The sequence below is a fragment of the Diorhabda sublineata genome, chromosome 9, assembly GCF_026230105.1.
Source record: "Diorhabda sublineata isolate icDioSubl1.1 chromosome 9, icDioSubl1.1, whole genome shotgun sequence".
NCBI lineage: Eukaryota > Metazoa > Arthropoda > Insecta > Coleoptera > Chrysomelidae > Diorhabda > Diorhabda sublineata.
Window position 1 is genome coordinate 25,709,000 of NC_079482.1, and position 22,865 is coordinate 25,731,864.

The window sequence follows — 22,865 nt, forward strand, 5'->3', positions numbered from 1 at the left end:
GCGAAACTGAGTTGACCACCGAATATTTGTGTTTTGACTAAAGCATAGACACAGAATTAATACTAATAATTCTGTGGCATATATTTTAACCAATAGAAGAAGAAATTATTATACTAGTATAATGGCAAATGTTATAATTTAATAATAATAATGAAAAGACATAATACGACCAGTCCAACAGTGTAATATAAAAAATATTACAATGCACTTTTCTACAAGATATCGCTTCTATAAAATTATATTATCGATACTGTATACAAAATTTTAACGATCTAGTTAGATATTAACGTTTTTTTCGCGATTATTCATATTCTAATCTATGAATTAACAATATTTTATTCTTAAATACTATTAACGAAGAAGCGATTCGCGAGTAATAAAATGTTAGTGTAGTGTAGAGTACGCTATGTAGCTTGTCAATGTCAAATTCATTATTTGCTTTAGTTACACCAGACATTTTGACCTCAATATATTTGAACATCTGTTTTAAAAGTTAGTGGGGTAGTTTAAGAGATATGACTTCCCCTATTGCTTCGGGATCTCAATCTCCACCCGTAAACGTTCAAGAATTTTCTATACGTGTACCTAAACATGTTCAAAAAAGATATCACGTAATGAGATTTAACGGAACTTTAGACGTAGATTTTGGAAAATGGACCAAAGTAAGTATGGAGCGAGAAAATAATATGAAGGAATATAAAGGAGCGGATGAAGAACTACCGAAATTTGGGGCCGGTTCTGAATTTGGTAGAGAAGCAAAGGAAGAAGCCAGACGTAAAAAGTTGGGGATCGTCGCTAGGAAATACAAAGTAGAGGATCAACCGTGGATTTTGAAATCTATGGGTAGTACAGTTAAAAAATTTAAAGGAATCAGAGAAGGTTGGTGTCTAGTTCAACGCGGTTGATCAGTTTTAAATAAGAAAATGTTTGTTTTAGCATCAATAATAGAAATTTTCTTCCGTTAGGTGGTGTTTCAAATAATACAGCTTATTATGTCTTTACACACGCTGAAGATGGTGCAATTGAAGCATTTCCATTACAAGAATGGTATAAATTCCAACCGATCCAAAGGTATAAGGCATTATCAGCAGAAGAAGCAGAAATGGAGTTTAGCAAGAGAAATAAACATTTGAACTACTTCTCTTTGATGTTGAGGAAGAGATTGAAAGGCGAAGAAGAGGCAGACTTAGATGAAGGTATTAATATTATTTATTATCTCATTAAAAAGTTATATCTGATATGTATTTAATTCTACAGGTGAAGAAAAAAGTAAAAAATCTACTTCAAAAAAAGAAAAGGATCTCAAAATATCAGAAATGGACGAATGGATGGATAGTTCAGATGAGGATTCTTCTGCAGAGGAAGAAAAAGAAGATCCAGACGAAAGTGATAAGAAGAAAAAGGGAAAGAAAGCGGTTCCAAAAAAGAAAAAACGGGATACAGATGCTGAAGCTTTTGAGGATTCCGATGATGGTGATGGAGAAGGAAGAGAACTCGATTATATTAGTGACAGTAGCGATAGTGAACCTGAAAATGTCAATTTAGATGGTGTAGCAGAAGAAAAGGCGCTCAGGAAATTGTTGAATTCAGATGAGGAGTCCGATGAAGATAGTGAAAAATCAGAAAAAGAACAGAGCAACGAAGATGACGATAAGGAAAAGGAAACTGAAAAGAAAGAAGAAACCGACGAAAAGGATAAAAAGAAAAAGAAGAAAAAGACCAAGAAGGATGTTAAGAAGGATCTAAAGAAAGATGCTAAAATCGATGATAATGATTTCAGTTCAGATAGTAGTTCGGATGATGAATCTAAGAAAAATAAAAAAGAGGAAGTGAAGAAAGTAAAGAAAGAGGAAAAGGAAGTAAGTAGTGAGAATAGTTCACGTTCTGCAACTCCTACGGATAATAAAAGAAAACTTATAAACGACGTTCTAGCCGGTCCCAGTCCAAAAAAGGTGAAATTAGATCTGCCCACGTTCATTGCCGGTTCCAACGAATCCGGTATCACGGAAGATGCTGTAAGAAAGTATTTAATGAGAAAACCGATGACCACAACAGAATTATTGCAAAAATTCAAATCGAAAAAAACCGGTTTATCCAGCGAACAACTTGTCAATATTATGACACAAATTTTGAAGAAAATCAATCCGGTGAAGCAAACTTTGAAAGGAAAAATGTATCTGTCTATTAAATCTTGAATTTTTAATAAAAATATGTTTAAATTTAAATTGTTTTCATTTAAAGGTATTTATTTAAAAATTTAACACACAAGTTTGTGCTCGGTTGATTAGACTCTCTATTAAAATAATTTATTCCAGTTTACATCGAAATAAAAAAAATTTCACCTCCAAACTCCATTATTTTACCCTCCAATGGGTTCTGGGACACACTGAATTGGAGTAACTACCAGAAAATAACAAGAATTATATACAGGGGTTGAAAGAGGCAAAGATACTCCAGGGAAATTGGAACCAAACCTTTGGAACTCCAAAGTACTACACCCGAGGACGTATGATGAGGATCTCTGGTATTTTATACAAACTCGTGTCGTGAACTGGATTATAAATGAAACAAATTGTTATTTAAAGTTTTATTTAATTTATTCCTTTATTCGAGCTAATTTTTCGGGCACAGGTAAAGCGAAATAACGGAATATGTATATTTTCAAGAAACTTTTTTGAAACGCTCCCTTTCTTTACCATCGCCTGTTGATTGCAGTAACGCGGCGTGGTGGTCGCTTAAATCCTGAAAAAAAAATAATTTGCTTCGATTATATTCAACACCCCATCAAAAAGTCAGTGACTAAAATGTCTTTCATCGATTAGTTAAGCCCCCGTATAATTTAAATTAGTAAATGGTTTCATTAATTGAATAAATTACATTTTTGTGTTATTTAAATAAATATTATAGACATTAAGTGAATAAATTTTTAAATAAGGGTTTAATTTGATTTAGAACCACCTCAAATTCGAGTTTTTTTTTATTTATTTAATATGAAACGCAATACAGAATGTCCCATCAAGACACGACGGATAAATATATAATAAAATTTAATTAAAATACGAGGGGCAAATAGAAAGTACTATTGAGGAAAACGCCGCTAAGAAGGGGTAATATGGCGGGTAGCAGGGAGGATTGGGGTACGTAAATGTTAAATTATAATAAATAAACAACGTTTTTATATGAATATATGTATTTATTGTCTTATCTAACCCACCCGTAACCTTGATACATTAAACTGAATATTTTAGTGAATAAAAGCATTCGGTATGTAGTTTAATGGTATGTCTGGAATTGTTCAGTTTCAGAAGCCAACATTTGGTTGGTGTGATGGTCACTTAGTGCCTGTAAGATAAATATAATCAATACAAGGTGAAATATAATTTGTTATAAAAAAAAAAAACGAAAATAAAATTGTTAGTCACAATAAAAAAGGCGAAAAAAAATATATATGAAACGTTTAGGGGAAGATTTTTAATGAAAATTTAATATAAAAATACGATATTCATCAAATAAAACTATACGGGTGGTAAAAGGGAACATTGGTAAAAGAAAATGGAAAAATATTTGGAGACGTTGGGAATTTAGGGAAAAAAAAATATAAAAACAATTATGTAACGTAAAAAAGTATACAATTAGTGTAAAAACAGATGTTTTCTATATAGGGTGTGTGCGAAAATATGAACAAATAACAAAATAAATGTTACTACTATTATTGAGACAATCTGTATACATCTAAACTGTACTTACTTGTTATTTCTATTGAATTTTAACGTCGTAACTATGTATTTACGTGAAATTAGATAATTTTTAATGACCAAAGATTATTTATTAGTCATGACTACTTTTAGAAGTGCCTTTGTATATAAAATAACAAAAAAAAATAGTATAATTCCATTTGCATTAATTTAATGTTATTGAAAAAGCATTTTTAGCAATTTTTTCATATTCATTTGATGTCAAAATGACAATTAAAGTATATTTTAACCTTCAAATAAATTTATTACTACTTTTCGAAGTATCCTCGTATATTCAATAAGAAAAACGGTTCAAATTTCTTATTATACAATAAATGCACTTGAAATCGCAATTTTGGCATAATCATTTAATGTCAAAATAATAAGTAAAGTATATTTTAACCGTCAAATAAATTTATTACTACTTTTCGAAGTATCCTCGTATATTTAATTAATAAAACGGTTCAAACTTCTTGTTACATAATAAATTACATTTAAAAATGTATTTTTACCAAGTTTCCCATATTAATTTAATGTCAAAATGACAAGTAAAGTATATTTTAACCGTCAAATAAATTTATTACTACTTTTCGACGTAACCTCGTATATTAAATAAAAAAAACGGTTCAAACTTCTTGTTACATAATCAATTACATTTAAAAATGTATTTTTACCAAGTTTCCCATATTAATTTAATGTCAAAATGACAAGTAAAGTATATTTTAACCGTCAAATAAATTTATTACTACTTTTCGACGTATCCTCGTATATTAAATAAAAAAAACGGTTCAAACTTCTTGTTACATAATAAATTACATTTAAAAATGTATTTTTACCAAGTTTCCCATATTAATTTAATGTCAAAATGACAAGTAAAGTATATTTTAACCGTCAAATAAATTTATTACTACTTTTCGAAGTATCCTCGTATATTTAATAAATAAAACGGTTCAAACTTCTTGTTACATAATCAATTACATTTAAAAATGTATTTTTAGCAAGTTTCCCATATTAATTTAATGTCAAAATGACAAGTAAAGTATATTTTAACCGTCAAATAAATTTATTACTACTTTTCGACGTAACCTCGTATATTAAATAAAAAAAACGGTTCAAACTTCTTGTTACATAATAAATTACATTTAAAAATGTATTTTTACCAAGTTTCCCATATTAATTTAATGTCAAAATGACAAGTAAAGTATATTTTAACCGTCAAATAAATTTATTACTACTTTTCGACGTATCCTCGTATATTTAATAAATAAAACGATTCAAACTTCTTGTTACATAATCAATTACATTTAAAAATGTATTTTTAGCAAGTTTCTCATATTTTTTTAATGTCACAGTGACAAAAAAAGACATCAAAACCAAAAAAACAGATTTAGTACTACTTTTCGAAATACCTCCGTATCATACACCTTGCATTCAATCAGTACAAAAATGTCAAATCTCCACATTTTTCATTACATTTCCAACCAATTAATAAGTACACAATTTCATTCAATTTATACGAGGGTTGTTTAGAAAATTTTTTAATTAAAAATAAAAACTAGACACTCAAAAAAAAATGGGAGAGATTCGTTGCACGATTTTTTTTTATAGAAGGAAGACTAATTAGAATAGGTCCTTATACAGGAGTTGCCCCTTTGCAGGGTCGGGGTAAAAAGGAGGAAAATTTTTTCACGAAATTGTTTTTATACACCGATACCGCAGCTGGTTAATTTCATTTTTAATTTGTTAGATTTAAAAAATATTTTATACCGAAACAAATAAATTTAAACGTCATAGAGGTACATATTTATATATATATATATATATATAAAAAAAAATTATTTTTCCGCCGATTCACTTTTCGATTTTCCGTCTCGATTTTTATTAGACCGTTGAACGGCGGCGAACGATTCGATACACTTCAACTTAATAGAACATTGAGACTGATTCCTGGCGGCGGTTATTTTACCGGAACATCCTCCGGATTTAATAATCGACGAATCGACACTAAAACTCGGTACCGCCGTACTAATTTTTTTCATAAATCGACACGTTTCAGTCGATCGATTAGTTTCTAATCGTTTATCGATATTCGATCTACTAGAAACCGTTTCGTCTTCGAATCCGATTTGTATGGAACCGGATACTTGGACGCTTCTACTCGATACAATCGGTTCGAAATGTTTCGCTTCCGGTTCGTCAGATACTTGGACCGATCTGTTAGTTTTGATCGATTCCGGAGGTTTGTCGTGCGGTACTTGAATACTCCTACTGGATTTAATTGCCTCTAGATGTTTTTCAGCGAGAACTGGTTCCTCTCTATCGATTTGTCTATTGTCTATTGTCTTTTCTAATGATTCCGATTCTTCTTTATGCGTTTTTTTCGGTTGCGTTTGTGTGGCGGATACGACGTTTTCCGTATGTTGCGTCGTTTTATCGGAAATTCGCTTTATTTCCACGTTTTTATCGGAAAATAAAATTTTTTCTGTTTCGGGTTCTTTGAAAGTCACCGATTTGCTACTTTTGATTTTTTCGATATATTCGGTTGATTTGTCATTAGATTCGAATTTTTCGTCTGCTTTTGCTTCTCTACATCTCAATGCTGTTGCAGTTGGTTCCCCGACAATAGAACTTGTTTTGGATTCTTTAACGAAACTCGACAGCGCTATAGAAGGTTCTGAAATAGAAGCAAATGTTTTAGGCTCGAATGATTCTTCTAATTTGGGTTCCTGTACACTCTTTAACATTGTACCAGTTGGTACTGCAGCAATCGCCGTTAATTTTGGTTCCAATCCTCCAAATTTCATCTTTGTACCAAATTGTGCCGCTCGAGGTTCATTTGAATCTTCTAATTTGGGTTCCTGTACACTCCTTAACATTGTACCAGTTGGTACTGCAGCAATCGCCGTTAATTTTGGTTCCAATCCTCCAAATTTCATTTTTGTACCAAATGGTGCTGGTCGAGGTTCATTTGAATCTTCTAATTTGGGTTCCTGTACAGTCTTTAACATTGTACCAGTTGGTTCTGCAGCGATTGCCGTTAATTTTGGTTCCACTCCTCCAAATTTTATCTTTGTACCAAATTGTGCCGTTTGAGGTTCATCCCAATCTTCTAATTTGGGTTCCTGTACACTCTTTAACATTGTACCAGTTGGTTCTGCAGCGATTGCCGTTAATTTTGGTTCCACTCCTCCAAATTTTATCTTTGTACCAAATTGTGCCGTTTGAGGTTCATCCCAATCTTCTAATTTGGGTTCCTGTACACTCTTTAACATTGTACCAGTTGGTTCTGCAGCAATTGCCGTTAATTTTGGTTCCACTCCTCCAAATTTCATCTTTGTACCAAATTGTGCCGTTTGAGGTTCATCCCAATCTTCTAATTTGGGTTCCTGTACACTCTTTAACATTGTACCAGTTGGTTCTGCAGCGATTGCCGTTAATTTTGGTTCCACTCCTCCAAATTTTATCTTTGTACCAAATTGTGCCGTTTGAGGTTCATCCCAATCTTCTAATTTGGGTTCCTGTACACTCTTTAACATTGTACCAGTTGGTTCTGCAGCAATTGCCGTTAATTTTGGTTCCACTCCTCCAAATTTCATCTTTGTACCAAATTGTGCCGTTTGAGGTTCATCCCAATCTTCTAATTTGGGTTCCTGTACACTCTTTAACATTGTACCAGTTGGTTCTGCAGCGATTGCCGTTAATTTTGGTTCCACTCCTCCAAATTTCATTTTTGCACCAAATTGTGCCGCTCGAGGTTCATTTGAATCTTCTAATTTGGGTTCCTGTACACTCTTTAACATTGTACCAGTTGGTTCTGCAGCGATTGCCGTTAATTTTGGTTCCACTCCTCCAAATTTCATTTTTGCACCAAATTGTGCCGCTTGAGGTTCATTTGAATCTTCTAATTTGGGTTCCTGTACAGTCTTTAACATTGTACCAGCTGGTTCTGCAGCGATTGCCGTTAATTTTGGTTCCACTCCTCCAAATTTCATCTTTGTACCAAATTGTGCCGTTTGAGGTTCATCCCAATCTTCTAATTTGGGTTCCTGTACACTCTTTAACATTGTACCAGTTGGTTCTGCAGCGATTGCCGTTAATTTTGGTTCCACTCCTCCAAATTTCATTTTTGCACCAAATTGTGCCGCTTGAGGTTCATTTGAATCTTCTAATTTGGGTTCCTGTACACTCTTTAACATTGTACCAGTTGGTTCTGCAGCGATTGCCGTTAATTTTGATTCCACTCCTCCAAATTTCATCTTTGTACCAAATTGTGCCGCTCGAGGTTCATTTGAATCTTCTAATTTGGGTTCCTGTACACTCTTTAACATTGTACCAGTTGGTTCTGCAGCGATTTCCGTTAATTTTGGTTCCACTCCTCCAAATTTCATTTTTGTACCAAATTGTGCTGCTCGAGGTTCATTTGAATCTTCTAATTTGGGTTCCTGTACAGTCTTTAACATTGTATCAGTTGGTACTGCAGCTACATCCAATACTTTATGCTTAAGTTCTCCTAATTTAGGTATTGTACCAAATGGTGCTGATCGAGGTTCATTCGAATCTTCTAAATTGGGTTCTTCAGCTGCTTTCATCGTCGTATCAGTTGGTTCTGCAGCAATGGCCAATATTTTTGGCCTATCTTCTCGTGATTTTGTTTGTGAAACAAATTTCTTACTGGTATCAGTTGGTACTGCTTGAGGTAGATTCAAATCTTTTAATTTGGGTTCTTCATCAGCTTTTAAAATTTTATTACCGGGTACCATAACATCAGTCGATATTTTTGACCCAATTTCTTCTAATTTAATCCCTGTATCAATGGGTGTTATCCGAGACTTAATTGAATCTTCTAATTTGGGTTCTTGAACAGATTTCAACATTGTATTATCGGGTACCACGGCAACAGTCATTATATTTGACCCAACATCTTTTAGTTTGGGTTCTGAATAAAATTCCATCCTTGTATCAATTGGAGTTGTTCCAGGTATTACTGAATCTTCTAATTTGGGTTCATGTGCAGATTTTAACGTTGTATTAATAGGTTCAGCAACACTCGCCGTTGATTCTGGTTCAACTTCTCCTAATTTTGGTTCTGCAACAAATTTCGTCTTCGTATCAGCTGGAATTGCTTGAGGTTCATTCGAATCTTTTAATGTGGGTTCTTTAACAGATTCTAACATATTTCTGGGTACCACCGCGGCAACAGTCGTTAATTTTGATCCAACTTCCTCTAATTTCGGTTCCAAATCAAATTCTATCCTTGTATCAAATGAAATTGTTCCGAGTATAACTGAATCTTCTAATTTGGGTTCTTGAACCACAGCAACGGTCGGTATTTCTTCTAGTTTTGATTCTGGATCAAATTTTATTCTTGTATCATATGAGATTGTAAGGGGCATGAGAGAATCTTCTAATTTGGGTTCTTGTGTAGATTTTAACATAAAAGTCGTTATTTCTGACTCATCTTCTAATTTGTGTTTTTTTAATATTGTATAACTTGACCCTTCAGTGACTTTCGATTCTTTTGCATCGATATCTTCTGTGACAGCTACAGCCTCAAATGAATCTTGTAGTTTGGGTTGTATAACAGATTCCAATTTTCTTTTGATTGGTTCTACAGCAGCTCTCAATATCAAATCAGTTGATTCTGTATCGGGTTCAATTATTTTTTCAACATATTCTGAATCGGAATCTTCTATAGGCTGCGTTCGTTTTTTTGCACCGGAAACAGTCTCGAATTGTTTTATTTTTTCTCTTTCACTTTTATCGATAATATTTTTAATTTCATTGACAGAATTTCCAGTATATGAAACCTGTAAAATAATTAGGTTAATAATAAGTAATTATATCGAGTTTGTAACACACAAAATTATCTGTAAAAAATTTAAATCCTATATACATACCTATTAAGTCACAAAAGTGTATTTAATATAAAAATTTTTCAAATAATCAAAAATATCTGTTGGAAAAACGATGGAAACAAACAACTTACTTTAAAATATTTAACAGTCTTTACTCGTAATTCCAAAGTGGCATCCTCGTCGCATATCATTAAAGTATTAGGATGTTGTTGGAAAGCCGATACCGTCCACATGTGATTAACGCCTTCTTCTACGGCTTTATACAAAGCGAAAGCCTTTTGGGTGCCAGTAATAAGTATCATTACCTTAAAAAATGGGAAAAAAATAGTTTGTTTCGTAGAAACTGAATTTATAAACTGGTGGTAGTAATTTCTTCTGCATGTAATTTACAGACTAAATCCTTGGCACTCACACAATCATGTGACAATATAATAAATGATTAAAAATTTGTTTAGGTTCACTATTTTTCACTAATTATGAGTTTATCACTATGTACAACTTGAATTTTCTTATTTTTTTTTACCAGTTGTTTTATGCTAACTGTTGAATATGTACATGTGACATTTGAACTACTTCTCGTCGACTTGTTCTGTTCAACTGATTGTTTTGTCCAATTTCTACTAGACTAACATGAATGATGTTTTGTTTAATCTCAATAATCTTTTCTTCAGTTTTTTTTACTTCGAAACCAATTTTCAACAATCCATTTCACTTGGTTTCAAAACTAAATTTGATTTAGTGGAGTTTATGTCTATCTTGTATTTTCTTATTTCTTTTACCAGTTGTTTTAAGCTAATAATTGGTTATGTACATGTGACATTTGAACTACTCCTAGTCAACTTGTTCTTTTAACTGATTGTTTATATGTACGTGTGACATTTGAACTACTCCTCGTCAACTTGTTCTTTTAACTGATTGTTTTGTCCACTTCCTACTGGATTAACATAACTGATGTTGTGTTTATTCCCACTTAATCTTAATGTTCAAACTCCATAAGATATATGATTGAATTTTTTCTTCTCTTTAGTTTTTTTTACTTCGAAACCATCTTAACAATCCACTTCACTTTCAAAACTCAATTTTATTTTGCTGCTAATCACTTTCAAGAATCCAAATTTAATAACTGAAACACTTTTGTACCTCTCTAGCATCCATTACTGTTCCCACGCCAACAGTAAGTGCTTGTTTGGGCACTTTCTCTACATTGTTATCGAAGAAACGTGCGTTTGCAACTAAAGTATCTCTGGCTAAGGTTTTTACCCTGGTTCTAGAAACTAATGAAGAGCCTGGTTCGTTGAACGCTATGTGTCCATCTGGTCCAATACCTTCGAAAAAGCGCTATGTGAATAAAAAAAAATTTGGATCGTATAATGAGAATTTTTGAAAAATATTGATACAAACCTCCGATAAATAATTCAACTCCTCCTGCTTCGACTATTTCTTGTTCGTAATACGAACATTCGGCGAATAAATTTGGTGCATTTCCATCTAATATATGAACATTTTTTGGATTAATATCTATATGTTTGAAAAAATTGTTCCACATATAATAGTGGTAGCTTTCAGGATGATCTTTAGGTAGATCTACATATTCGTCCATATTGAAAGTCTTAACGTACCTAAAAGATATCTTTCCAGCTCTATGAAATTCTATCAATTTTTTATACATGCCTAACGGAGTGCCCCCTGAAAAAAGTTGTATGTTTCCAATAATGAACGAAGTAATAACAATTGTTTAAAAATTGGTTTACCCGTTGGCAATCCAAGAACGAAATATTTATCCGGAGATGGGGCGAAATCATTTATCCTTTTCATTACATACGTTGCCGCCCATTCGCTTACTTTATCAGCTGAATCCAAAATAATCAATCGCATTTTGTTCAAACGTATTTATACTTTAAATGCACTTATTTCTCGTTTATGGGATAAATAAAATTTTCAACAGATTCTTTCCGTAATAATTTGTATATCAATCATTAGATCTATTTAATAAATCATAAAATAACAAATATATATATAAAAATAAAGCACCTCAATGACATAACAGTATAAACTTAACCTAATTATTTTATCACTATCGCCAACAGTTTAATTTAACATAAAAATTTTGCATTCTAAACCTAATTATATCAATCTAATAATATACAAAAACACTTTTTTTAAAATATTCTATTGGTTGAAAAGAATTATCTACATCGAATAATGAAAATTAAATAGTTATAATTTATTTTAGTATAACTCGCTCGATGTTCAAAACATCGCTAATAGATGGCACTAGTACTACCGAATATATATATATATATATATATATATATATATATATATATATATATATATATATATATATCAAGTAAAACGATAAACGTAAAATTTATTTTAAATATATTTTATAGTTTCACATTATGTTAATTGAAGAGAAAATATTTTTTTAATTATATCCCGAAATAACCACTAATGATAATTATTTAATGAAATGTCTTCCATATTGGTCAGAGCGTTGACGTCATATATCGACGCCATATTTGTTTTCAACGTTTATGTTTTCAACTAAAATCATAACTCGGCGATTTTCATATCTATGATTATTTTATGCCATACTTTCGAAATAAAATATTTATTTCTCTCATCATACATCTAAATAAATCCGGTTCTGTTTAATGTTACACGCGTACCAACATAAATATATCTGCGCAAGTTCAAGAAAATCGATATTTTCTTCCTAGATGTTTATTATAATCTAAATTTGAAATGTAGTAAAGTGAAAAAGTAACAATATCCGCAAAGTAATCAATCGACTTCCGTATAGGAAAAACTTACGAGGGGTGTTATTTTAACGGACGTCAGTACGCTGTGCAAGGTGTTTCCTAGTCCGGGCATAGCCCGTAGTGTATGGGCCCTTCCGCAAACGGCCTCCTGCAATATGGTGGCCGATACCGATCACCCCACTACGGTTACGGCCAACCACGAAAAAGACGGATCAGAAACAAACCTCAACGAATATTCTTCCAAGAGTATATTTGATCTCGTCAAATCCGGGTGAGTATCAATAAACGCGCAAGAATAAATAAAAATAACTTATTTGAATGCTATTAGTTGTAATAATTTTTCGGAATGTATTGAAAAGCTGCGGTCCCTAAAAATCCGAAATAAAAGTAGAAGAAGTTCAGTTGTCAAATTTAATTATGACATTAGTTGATACGAGGGTGTTCAAAAAAATACGATCAAATAGAATTTACGATTTATTTTTCGTAGTATTAAATACGGGCGACGATATGTTTAACATGATATACAGGGGGCGCTTCAAAAATTTCCATATGACATTTATTTCTGTTTTATAGTTAAAATAACATTAAAATATCGAGTATATCGAAGTTTATTGAGAATTATTTACAGAGAACTTTCAGAAATCGCTGAATACGTAGAAAAATCGGGATGCGAAGTTCTTCGGGCTAGAGACGAGTGGGGATATACACCCGCTCATTGGGCGGCTCTCGATGGAAACGTCGAAATTATGCGTTACATCGTGGATAAAGGTGCTCCCATAGATTTACCTTGTCTCGGCACGCAAGGACCGAGACCTATTCATTGGGCTTGCCGGAAAGGTCAGTAATCAGTTAATAAATAAGAAAAAAAACTTTAGAAATGAGGGAAAATATGTTATAGATTTGATTTCAATTGGTAAATGATTGTGCATTTTTTTCAATTGTAAAGTATTGAGCCCTTAACTAATACTGAACGTGGACGCACTCCCCCCCCCCCCCAAAAATTCTGGCTACGCCCGTGGTGTAAACAGTGTATTCAGTTCCAAAAATTCATTAATCAACTTAATATTGATTTGTAGGCCACGCCGCACTGGTTCAAGTTCTTTTACAAGCCGGCGTGGCTGTGAACGCTGCCGATTTCAAAGGTTTAACGCCGTTGATGACGGCTTGCATGTTTGGTAGAACGGCAACGGCGGCTTTCTTATTGGGAATGGGAGCTTCGAACGATCTGATGGATATCAATGGTGATACCGCCCTTCATTGGGCAGCTTATAAGGGGCACGCCGATTTGATACGTCTGTTAATGTATTCGGGAAGTAATTTACAAAAACCCGATCATTTCGGTTCGACGCCTTTGCATTTAGCCTGTTTGTCTGGAAATTTGATTTGCGTAAAACTCCTATGCGAAAAAGTGAGTTTTTTTTTCAAGTTTCCGATCGATTTTTTTCGTAAATTTTTCATTTATTACAAAGTAGTTTGGTTTTTTAGAGTAATATTAATTTGGAACCATTGGATAAAAACGACAAAACGCCTTTAATGCTTGCTCAAAGTCATAGACACAACGATATAGTAGAATTACTTCGTGCTGAGAAAAAACGTCGCTCGAGCTGGTTTCCCCCATTAAACGAAGTGTGGGGTCTCCTTTTCGGCAAAGCGGGAAACTCCAAAGCTCCCCTTATATTTTTCATGAGCTCGGTTTTGTTATGGGGATATCCCATGTATGTAATTAGGGTAATAAAACTTTTTTTTTAATATCGAGTAGATAGATTTTTATATTTTTTTTTTCTTTATAATTAGAGTAGTGTCTCTAATAATAAAATTTATCTTAAAGAACGATGAATTAAGGTTAGAATTTCCATCGATATCACCCAGTATTCGTCACTATTAATTCCTTACAACTACCTTTGGTTTTTCAATCTGTTATTCACTCAGAACGCGATTTTTAACAGTAAAAAAATGTAAACTTACCTTAAATAATTATATTTTCTTCATTTCATTCTTTCCCTCGTTTATTTGCATAAATATGATGTAAACTAATCACAAGCAAAACCTATTATAAGTATTTCTTCAACTCTTTAACGAAGAACACGGTTCACTAGTACACTTTCATTAGAAACTTTACACTATTACACAAATTCACAAAGAAAAATAATCGAAAATAGTTTTGTTTTAATACTCATAAATTGATTGATTACCGAAAATTGTTAAAAAAATGACCGATTCTTTAATGGCGATTAAGCGGCAACTGTCTTATTGTTAGCGCATGGAATTCTAGTCTCTATTCGATCTACGCGGTGTTGCCACTATTACAAATTTTTACTTCGATTCGCGTTCTTCAAGACCATACAATAAAATCTTCCTAAATTATAAATTTTATATGATATTTTCAGTGTATACCGATAACTTGGAATATATTACGTGGTTCCCATTATTGTTTCATATATTGGAACGTTGTAATGTGGATATGTTGGATGGTAGCTAACAGAAAGAATCCCGGTTACATACCGATGAATTCGGAGTCGTACCATAGATCTATTAAACAAATACCGATGTTCGATAAATGGAAAAAGAGACATTCGATTTTGAATCGATTGTGTCATACTTGCAGGTACGATTATTTCGCAAATTTCATTCGATTATACAAATAAGAAAACAAACAAATTAAAGGAAACCGATTATTAATTTTATTTATGTAATGTCAAAAAACGAGTGTCATCAGAAAAGTTTCTAACCTAACAAATTAGTAAATTAGGTTATTATCAACAGAGGGCGGACGACGTTTCGGTTTTTGGTTGATTTGAATAGTTAAATGGGACTTTGTTTCAGGTGCCTTAGGCCTTTACGAGCGAAACATTGTAGAATATGTAATAGATGCGTGTCATATTTCGATCATCACTGTCCTTTTATATATAATTGCGTTGGTCTAAGAAACCGGACATGGTTTTTTTTGTTCGTAATGAGTATAGCGGTAAATTGTTCTTTTACTATTTATTTTGCGATGTACTGTATAGCGTTAGAGGGTTTTGGAATTTTGTATATACTCGGATTGTTAGAGGCCTTCATTTTTTCGGGATTGGGATGGATACTTACTTGCACATCGGTAAGTTCACCTATATCCCTCGTATTATCCTCTTCCACTTCCCATTACACATTTTTTATCAATTTTACAAATACCATTGAAGTTTCTACGAATTTTATCGACATCCCTCGTATCATCCGTATCTAGATCTCATTCCACGTTTCGTATAAACTTTACCAATATTACCATATATATTTCTTTTCGCATAAATTTGACAACACCCCTCGTATTATTTAGATTTCATTCTAAAGATTTTCACATTTTTCATTAACACTCCCTGTATTACCCTCGTCTAAGTTTCATTCCATATTTTCTATAAATTTTACCCTTACCCCCCGTATTATTTGATATCTAGTATTAAAACCAAATTTCACAAACTCCCCTCGTATTATTTTCTTCAAATTTAATGAACACACCTCGTAATACTCTTATCTGGATTTCATTCCACAAATTTTCTTAACACCCCTCGTATTATTCCGATCTTAGTTCCAACCAAAATTTCCTATAAATTTTAGTGGCAACCCTGGTATTATTTTTATCCCTACCCCTCGTATCTTATTTTCATTCCTAGTCCTCGAATTTTCTCAATATCCCTCGTATTATCAAAACTGTATCTTCCTATTTTAGATACTTCATGCTTGTATGAATTTAACAACTAACGAAATGTTCAATTACAAGAGATACCCTTATTTGAGGGATAAGAGAGGACGTTATCTGAATCCATTTTCGAGGGGTCCAATACTGAATTTAATCGAATTCTTTTTTTGTACGCCCGAAGATTACGATGACGATTACGGTTACGATTATATTTGATATTTTAAATGACTTACAGCTCTCAACGAAAATACTACGCAGCTTAGCAGCTTATGAATTATTTTTAAGTATATTAATTAATATGAATTAAAATTTATCAAGAATATTGTGTTGTTTTATTAAAGCTACGAATATTGATATTACTTTTAGCTTGAATCTAATAGAATTATATCATTCAATCCACGAGTATTTGATTTACACACAGCTCGAAATTCCTGTACCTCTATTATTACAATTTGTCTATGTTCCTAAATAATTTGGTATAAAGTACGTTCCGCTGAACGTTAAATTAAATTAGACGCAGACTATGGAACATATTTATTTTCACAAAAACACCAAATTGTAAGTCTTTTTTCGGTAACGGAGGTTGGGGGCTTTAATTGGAACTTACCAATAATGTCTACGAATATTTAAATCACCTACAGCTTTCAAATCATAAACCTCTATCAGTTTTAAATTTATCTATGAATATTATGTTAGTAATATGATCACGAATAATGAAACTATCCAAAAGATCCGTTTTCATATAACGCCACTACCATATTATGTAAAAAAAATATGTATAATTACCCTTATGTTACTTTGATGAAGTTGAAATTAATGAACCTCTATTAAATACACGTTTGTCTATGTTTCTAAGGAAGTGTGTTGGTGATATGATCAGTGTACGAATATTGAAAATACTTACAATGACTACAAAAATCTTAAAATCTTTATCAATAATAACTTTATATGTGTGTCTGAGTAACATTAGTATTATTTGTCGATATTATATTGGTAAAATTATCATTCTATGATTATTTAAATTACCAACAACTTTTAATTAAACCTCTATCGGGAATTAATTTGTCAATGTCAATCTATTTTTTTTAAATAATCGTTTTGCTCGAAATGTGCAATAAAAGTAGTTTTGTGCTACGGAAAATTTTTTATAACAACTTAGAAGTTAAAGATAAACATTTTTATGCAATTTTGGGTCATTATATATTAGGTTTCCCATAAAAAAAACCTAGCAACATAAACAAAACACTTCCTATAAATTGAAGCATTTCATGAAAAAAAAGGATCGTTCTTAAAGCGACGTTGCCATATCAAAATATTATTTTACCTATTTAAATGGAAGTGGTGAAAACCGGATATGATTAATAATTTATATTCGTTTTTATTCTATGAATTAGCATGAAATAAAAATTCGTGCTAACATTTTTCCAATTTTGAGCAGAAAATATACGGAGAATAACTAGTACTTCAAAACACGTCTCGTACATAAAAATTATACCGATTAGGTTAGATTTCCCCTCCAATAAAAAAGCCAGGTTAGGTTAGGTGATTTATTTGAAAAATTAAACTCCTAAACTTCATTCTACAATTATAATAAATCATTAATAAAAAATGACTTGTTGTTCAAATATTCATACGCATCATCAATGACATCTATCAATGTCTGCTGACACCAACTACGATTTTTGTGCTATTCACTTTATTTTTTTTAGTACAGCCTCGTACATCCTCCTTTGGTAAATTTCTAATTGTAATAATTTCCTTATAAAGGTTTAGAAGCGACTACGATAAATATCTTGTGGAATTCACGAATCGTTTTTTCTCCGTTATTATTTAAATTTTTTATAGTTACACATTTGAGATTCTCCACTTCCGTTATAAAGTCTTCTAAATAAGTTTCTACGTCATCTGGAGGTAATTTCGGTATAATAGGATTCACAGCGCTGATTGTATCTAAAACCAAATACCGAAACGACATCAATATTTATATTAAAATATAAAAATTTTTTATGTCCCCCGGTAACATTGTAAAACGTGAGGTAATTGAATGTATCGAATACTTTGATTTTTCTAATGGCTCATAGATGGCGCTTGCGATAACTTTTGTAACAAATCAATCAAAACGGTATTAATTATTTATACATTATTCACTCTCAATTTGCAAAAATTATAAGATGATTTAAATTGTTGAATTAACTATAATTATTAATTTATGTTGTAATAATACCTGTTAGTTTTCCTATTAAAACTTTGAAGCTTGGCATCACTGTATTGAAATATGACTGTTTACAGTAAACGATTAAAAATATAAGTTTAGGGATTATTTATGTTTTATTATGAAATAATTGTAATTTTATTTTGTCTATTTATTCATTATGATTTATCTATTTGGAAGGAACACCTTTCGTGGTTTAGATTCGCGGTTGTTTTAACACGTGACAAGTTGACACAATAAATATTTTGTTATTATTTTTTTCTACGAATTCAAACTAGGGGCCGATATGATTAGAAAGGTGAATGCATTCTATGGAATGTTAATAGGGCGCATATGTTAATCCAATTTAAACGATTTCAATTTGCCCAAAAAAATACCAATATATTATGACGATGAATCATTGAAAATTATATTTTGATCTTTGTTAAAATAAAACGATCCCATTTAAAATAACATAATGTGATTTATATTAAACTCGATAGATAGATAATTAATGTATAAATGTGATTGTCGAATAAAAATATTAACGAATTCCCGCCAATACTAACTTAACCTTAAAAAAAAAACTCTCGTGTGCATTATTATTAGAATGAGTTACATAGTTGCCAAGTGTTTTTTATTTTCGTTGATTTAGATATAAAACTAAAACGTGTAATAATAATATAAAATTATTATTATTAATAGAGTTATTCTGGAGGATTTTTCGATTATTGTTGTTTTGTTGACTGAATTATTAAATGACTTACTTTTGAAAACTTCCAAGTTTGGAAACAAAAAAGATCTCTGGACCATTTTACATACTTTTATATCGAATCCGATTTTTCTTAAAAGATTCCTCAGATATTTCTCTGGGTTTTTTAGTGTATGATACGGTGATATATATTCTTTCGTTGAATAGTGTTGCCATTTTTTATGTTTGGACATGTTTTCGTAGATATCGTATAAATTAGATTTTGCTATGAACGACATTAATATGTCCCCTCCTGGTTTCAACATGTTGAAGATATTTTGAAAGGCTCTCCTGAAAAAAGAAAGTGCTTTTCATATATTCGGCAAAAACTTTCGAAAAATACCAATTCTATAACGAAAGATTCGGACACGCTGTCTCGGAAATACCTGGTTCAACAAAGGAGTCATAAAAAATGTATTTTCTTCGGAAAATTTCCGTGCGATGAGTCGTTTTTTTGAGTCAGGGAACAAAAAATAATCCCAGGGGACTAAATCTGCCGAATATGGTGCATTAGATAACGATTCAAACTTTAATTTAGTTTTGGTCAAATGCGGTTGTTTCTGCTTGATTTCCTCGCTGAAACGTTGCAATACAACTCGTCGTTGATAGTTTTTCCTTTTTCAACGCGGTGGATGAAAATTATCTCACGGGAATCCCAAAAAATCGACGCTTGCAGATGGAACGATCTTTGACTTGTTTGGAGCTGATTCTCCCATTATTTTGATTGTTATTTTGGTTCCGTTTAAATCAGACGGCGATGTTAAGTCAAAATTTCTTCTGTTTCAGCAATTTCTTCTTCGTTTAACCACCTCAATTCGACGACGAAAACGTTTCTAATCATCGGTATCTGTACGACCACGTTTAAATTCAGCAAATTAATAATAAATCGATGGATAACTAACACTTTTGAAGCCATTGCTGAGCTTGTACAGTATTTCTTTGTTTTCGTCGAGAAATTAACAAAATTAGTTTCACTTAAATGGCTGTCACTTTCAAAAGTTGGTATTCCGTAAACGTCATATAAATTTGACAATGACAGCTCCATCTGTGTGTGAGTCACGCGATTTATTGAGTACGTCCGCGATTTAAATTGAAAAACCGACAAAAAAAACTGTGATTCATCACCAAAATAGATATTTCGGCCGGGGAAATTTTGTTTTAAATAATTTCATACGTGGAATCGCCCTGTATATCTGGAGTTTACCGAATAATTAAAAAAATGAATGGTATACAAGTGATTGTATTTAAAATCAAAAATTTGGTATCGATTTAAAAATACAAATCGACTTTTTGTTCGATTTATTTTTGTTCGGTGTTTCCCACTGTATAGTTTTGAGATTTTTTTCTCTATTTACTTCGATGTATCCTAATTTTTCAAAACAAAATCGACGTTATAAACGGATCTATCAGATTTGTATCAAAAACACTTTCGACGTGGTATTGGTGTATAAAAATCGAAATTTTGATTTAAAAAAAAAAATGTTTATAATGGAATTATATGGATTTAAAGAAACGACTTACCTTTGTTTTTTCACCCAATGCAACGTGTAGAAAGAATAGATGTGGTGGAATTGATTTTCGAATTCTTCGGGAATATTTTCGGAGCCGATATCGATTTGGACGAAATCGACTTTCGGCGTGCGATATCTACTTTTCGCAAACTCTAACATATTTTGAGAACAATCACCGGCGACGATTTTCCCGAAATGTTTCGGTAATTTCGGTATCAAATGTTCGAATAAAAATCTACCGTCCCCGCAACCTATGTCCAAAGCGTTTTCCCCCTCGATTTTCCATCGGGAAATATCGAAAAACTTTTCCAAAACGAAGACGTTGTCGGTTTTTTGCAAGTCTTGAAATTTGGCGTACAACTGAGGTCGGTCCATTTTGGAAAAAAATTTCGACGTTGTAACCAAGATGGCAAGTGTATTTAAAGACGTCGACTTTATGTAAAGCTTTTATAAACATATAGTATATATAGAGGGGCGGACGAGATTTTCGTTGATACAGTGATCCTCAAACGCCGTTTCGGTAATCCCCACTAATGTTTAAATATCTTTTGATCATTGTTATTACCATTCGAAACGAACTGATTCTTTCAGCGCCAATAGAAAACTTTTATATACGTTGTGTCAACCGAAAAACTTTCATCGAAATTCCTAAAATATTTATTTTTTGATCCATTCGACTGAGTAAACTATTTGAATGACCTCGATCTATTCAAAAATCTATTCTTTACACAAAGAGAGAAATCGCAAGGTTATAGATCCGGCGAATATGTTGAAACTGACGTCTTTCTAGAAGATAAAAACTCTGCTTTATACTCAACGCGCATAGCTCGCGATTTCTGAGCGTTTTCTTTTTATAATACGCCCGGAAACTGTCGAAAAAGTAATTGAGGAATTTTCGCTTTTTTATGCGGCCTTTTTTCGGTCTTAGGCGCTTAGTTTCAACGTTTTTCCTAATAACGAACACATCTGAACAATATTTTTTCGAAAATCGACACGAACGAACGCTTATGTCAGAAATAAACGGACGCGGGACACAGTAGATGTCAAAAATCAACTCTAACGAACGCGTCTGAGTAAATTAGATCAGGAAAGTAGCACAAACGAACGTATCTGACTGAAGGAATGTCATAAGCAAACGTCCCAGCGAACTAAAGTTCTTTGAATAGTCCTCTTGGACGAAAATATCTTATATAATAAAAAAAAAACAGTACGAACGAACGCACGTGACAACAAATGTCAAAAACTAACTCTAACGAACGTGTCTGACTAAATTAGATCGGGAAAGTAGCATAAACGAACGTATCTGACTGAAGGAATGTCATAAGCAAACGTCCCAGCGAACTAAAGTTCTTTAAATAGTCCTCTTGGACGAAAATATCTTATATAATAAAAAAAACAGTACGAACGAACGCACGTGACAACAAATGTCAAAAACTAACTCTAACGAACGTGTCTGACTAAATTAGATCGGGAAAGTAGCATAAACGAACGTATCTGACTGAAGGAATGTCATAAGCAAACGTCCCAGCGAACTAAAGTTCTTTGAATAGTCCTCTTGGACGAAAATATCTTATATAATAAAAAAAAACAGTACGAACGAACGCACGTGACAACAAATGTCAAAAACTAACTCTAACGAACGTGTCTGACTAAATTAGATCGGGAAAGTAGCATAAACGAACGTATCTGACTGAAGGAATGTCATAAGCAAACGTCCCAGCGAACTAAAGTTCTTTAAATAGTCCTCTTGGACGAAAATATCTTATATAATAAAAAAAAACAGTACGAACGAACGCACGTGACAACAAATGTCAAAAACTAACTCTAACGAACGTGTCTGACTAAATTAGATCGGGAAAGTAGCATAAACGAACGTATCTGACTGAAGGAATGTCATAAGCAAACGTCCCAGCGAACTAAAGTTCTTTAAATAGTCCTCTTGGACGAAAATATCTTATATAATAAAAAAAAACAGTACGAACGAACGCACGTGACAACAAATGTCAAAAACTAACTCTAACGAACGTGTCTGACTAAATTAGATCGGGAAAGTAGCATAAACGAACGTATCTGACTGAAGGAATGTCATAAGCAAACGTCCCAGCGAACTAAAGTTCTTTGAATAGTCCTCTTGGACGAAAATATCTTATATAATAAAAAAAAAACAGTACGAACGAACGCACGTGACAACAAATGTCAAAAACTAACTCTAACGAACGTGTCTGACTAAATTAGATCGGGAAAGTAGCATAAACGAACGTATCTGACTGAAGGAATGTCATAAGCAAACGTCCCAGCGAACTAAAGTTCTTTAAATAGTCCTCTTGGACGAAAATATCTTATATAATAAAAAAAAACAGTACGAACGAACGCACGTGACAACAA

At 32.4% G+C, this 22,865-nt stretch overlaps 4 protein-coding genes across 6 annotated transcripts; 2 read left to right on the forward strand and 2 right to left on the reverse strand.

Moving 5' to 3' along the window:
• Positions 1 to 415: 415 nt before the first annotated feature.
• LOC130449080 (general transcription factor IIF subunit 1) lies at positions 416 to 2,225 on the forward strand. The gene is made up of 3 exons (XM_056786741.1): positions 416 to 879; positions 966 to 1,196; positions 1,258 to 2,225. Exons 1-3 carry the CDS (start codon positions 516 to 518, stop codon positions 2,193 to 2,195), a joined length of 1,533 nt encoding a protein of 510 aa, XP_056642719.1. The 5' UTR covers positions 416 to 515; the 3' UTR covers positions 2,196 to 2,225.
• A 347-nt stretch (positions 2,226 to 2,572) lies between these two features.
• LOC130449082 (glucosamine-6-phosphate isomerase) lies at positions 2,573 to 11,790 on the reverse strand. 3 transcript variants are annotated; one of them, XM_056786744.1, is made up of 5 exons: positions 11,341 to 11,668; positions 10,991 to 11,275; positions 10,730 to 10,914; positions 9,721 to 9,894; positions 2,576 to 2,742 (listed from the first exon to the last, which is right to left on the reverse strand). In XM_056786744.1, the coding sequence occupies exons 1-5, from the start codon at positions 11,462 to 11,464 to the stop codon at positions 2,662 to 2,664; spliced, it is 849 nt and encodes a 282-aa protein (XP_056642722.1). In that variant the 5' UTR covers positions 11,465 to 11,668; the 3' UTR covers positions 2,576 to 2,661. The 3 variants fall into 3 exon arrangements, with proteins under 3 accessions (XP_056642724.1, XP_056642722.1, XP_056642723.1); XM_056786745.1 differs by lacking the exon at positions 2,576 to 2,742 and adding an exon at positions 2,779 to 3,342 and having other exon boundaries at positions 11,341 to 11,790; XM_056786746.1 differs by lacking the exon at positions 9,721 to 9,894 and having other exon boundaries at positions 2,573 to 2,742; positions 11,341 to 11,684.
• A 489-nt stretch (positions 11,791 to 12,279) lies between these two features.
• LOC130449081 (uncharacterized) lies at positions 12,280 to 16,349 on the forward strand. Its single transcript, XM_056786743.1, has 7 exons — positions 12,280 to 12,625; positions 12,983 to 13,191; positions 13,431 to 13,762; positions 13,840 to 14,082; positions 14,742 to 14,959; positions 15,178 to 15,451; positions 16,058 to 16,349. Exons 1-7 carry the CDS (start codon positions 12,510 to 12,512, stop codon positions 16,241 to 16,243), a joined length of 1,578 nt encoding a protein of 525 aa, XP_056642721.1. The 5' UTR covers positions 12,280 to 12,509; the 3' UTR covers positions 16,244 to 16,349.
• Positions 16,350 to 17,560: 1,211 nt separating this feature from the next.
• LOC130449083 (juvenile hormone acid O-methyltransferase-like) lies at positions 17,561 to 20,914 on the reverse strand. The gene is made up of 3 exons (XM_056786747.1): positions 20,491 to 20,914; positions 18,986 to 19,260; positions 17,561 to 17,977 (listed from the first exon to the last, which is right to left on the reverse strand). Exons 1-3 carry the CDS (start codon positions 20,853 to 20,855, stop codon positions 17,787 to 17,789), a joined length of 831 nt encoding a protein of 276 aa, XP_056642725.1. The 5' UTR covers positions 20,856 to 20,914; the 3' UTR covers positions 17,561 to 17,786.
• Positions 20,915 to 22,865: the final 1,951 nt, after the last annotated feature.

Coding starts and splice junctions, on each gene's coding strand:
- LOC130449080 (XM_056786741.1), top strand. CDS start 516: ATGACTTCCCCTATTGCTTCGGGATCTCAATCTCCACCCGTAAACGTT. Junction 880..965: donor ATTTAAAGGAATCAGAGAAG/GTTGGTGTCTAG, acceptor TTCTTCCGTTAG/GTGGTGTTTCAAATAATACA. Junction 1,197..1,257: donor AGAGGCAGACTTAGATGAAG/GTATTAATATTA, acceptor TTAATTCTACAG/GTGAAGAAAAAAGTAAAAAA.
- LOC130449081 (XM_056786743.1), top strand. CDS start 12,510: ATGGTGGCCGATACCGATCACCCCACTACGGTTACGGCCAACCACGAA. Junction 14,083..14,741: donor ATCCCATGTATGTAATTAGG/GTAATAAAACTT, acceptor TGATATTTTCAG/TGTATACCGATAACTTGGAA. Junction 15,452..16,057: donor GGATACTTACTTGCACATCG/GTAAGTTCACCT, acceptor TTCCTATTTTAG/ATACTTCATGCTTGTATGAA.
- LOC130449082 (XM_056786744.1), bottom strand. CDS start 11,464: ATGCGATTGATTATTTTGGATTCAGCTGATAAAGTAAGCGAATGGGCG. Junction 10,915..10,990: donor AGTTGAATTATTTATCGGAG/GTTTGTATCAAT, acceptor GCTTTTTCGAAG/GTATTGGACCAGATGGACAC. Junction 9,895..10,729: donor CAGTAATGGATGCTAGAGAG/GTACAAAAGTGT, acceptor CCATTTTTTAAG/GTAATGATACTTATTACTGG.
- LOC130449083 (XM_056786747.1), bottom strand. CDS start 20,855: ATGGACCGACCTCAGTTGTACGCCAAATTTCAAGACTTGCAAAAAACC. Junction 19,261..20,490: donor CATTGGGTGAAAAAACAAAG/GTAAGTCGTTTC, acceptor TTCTTTTTTCAG/GAGAGCCTTTCAAAATATCT. Junction 17,978..18,985: donor AAACTTGGAAGTTTTCAAAA/GTAAGTCATTTA, acceptor ATTTGGTTTTAG/ATACAATCAGCGCTGTGAAT.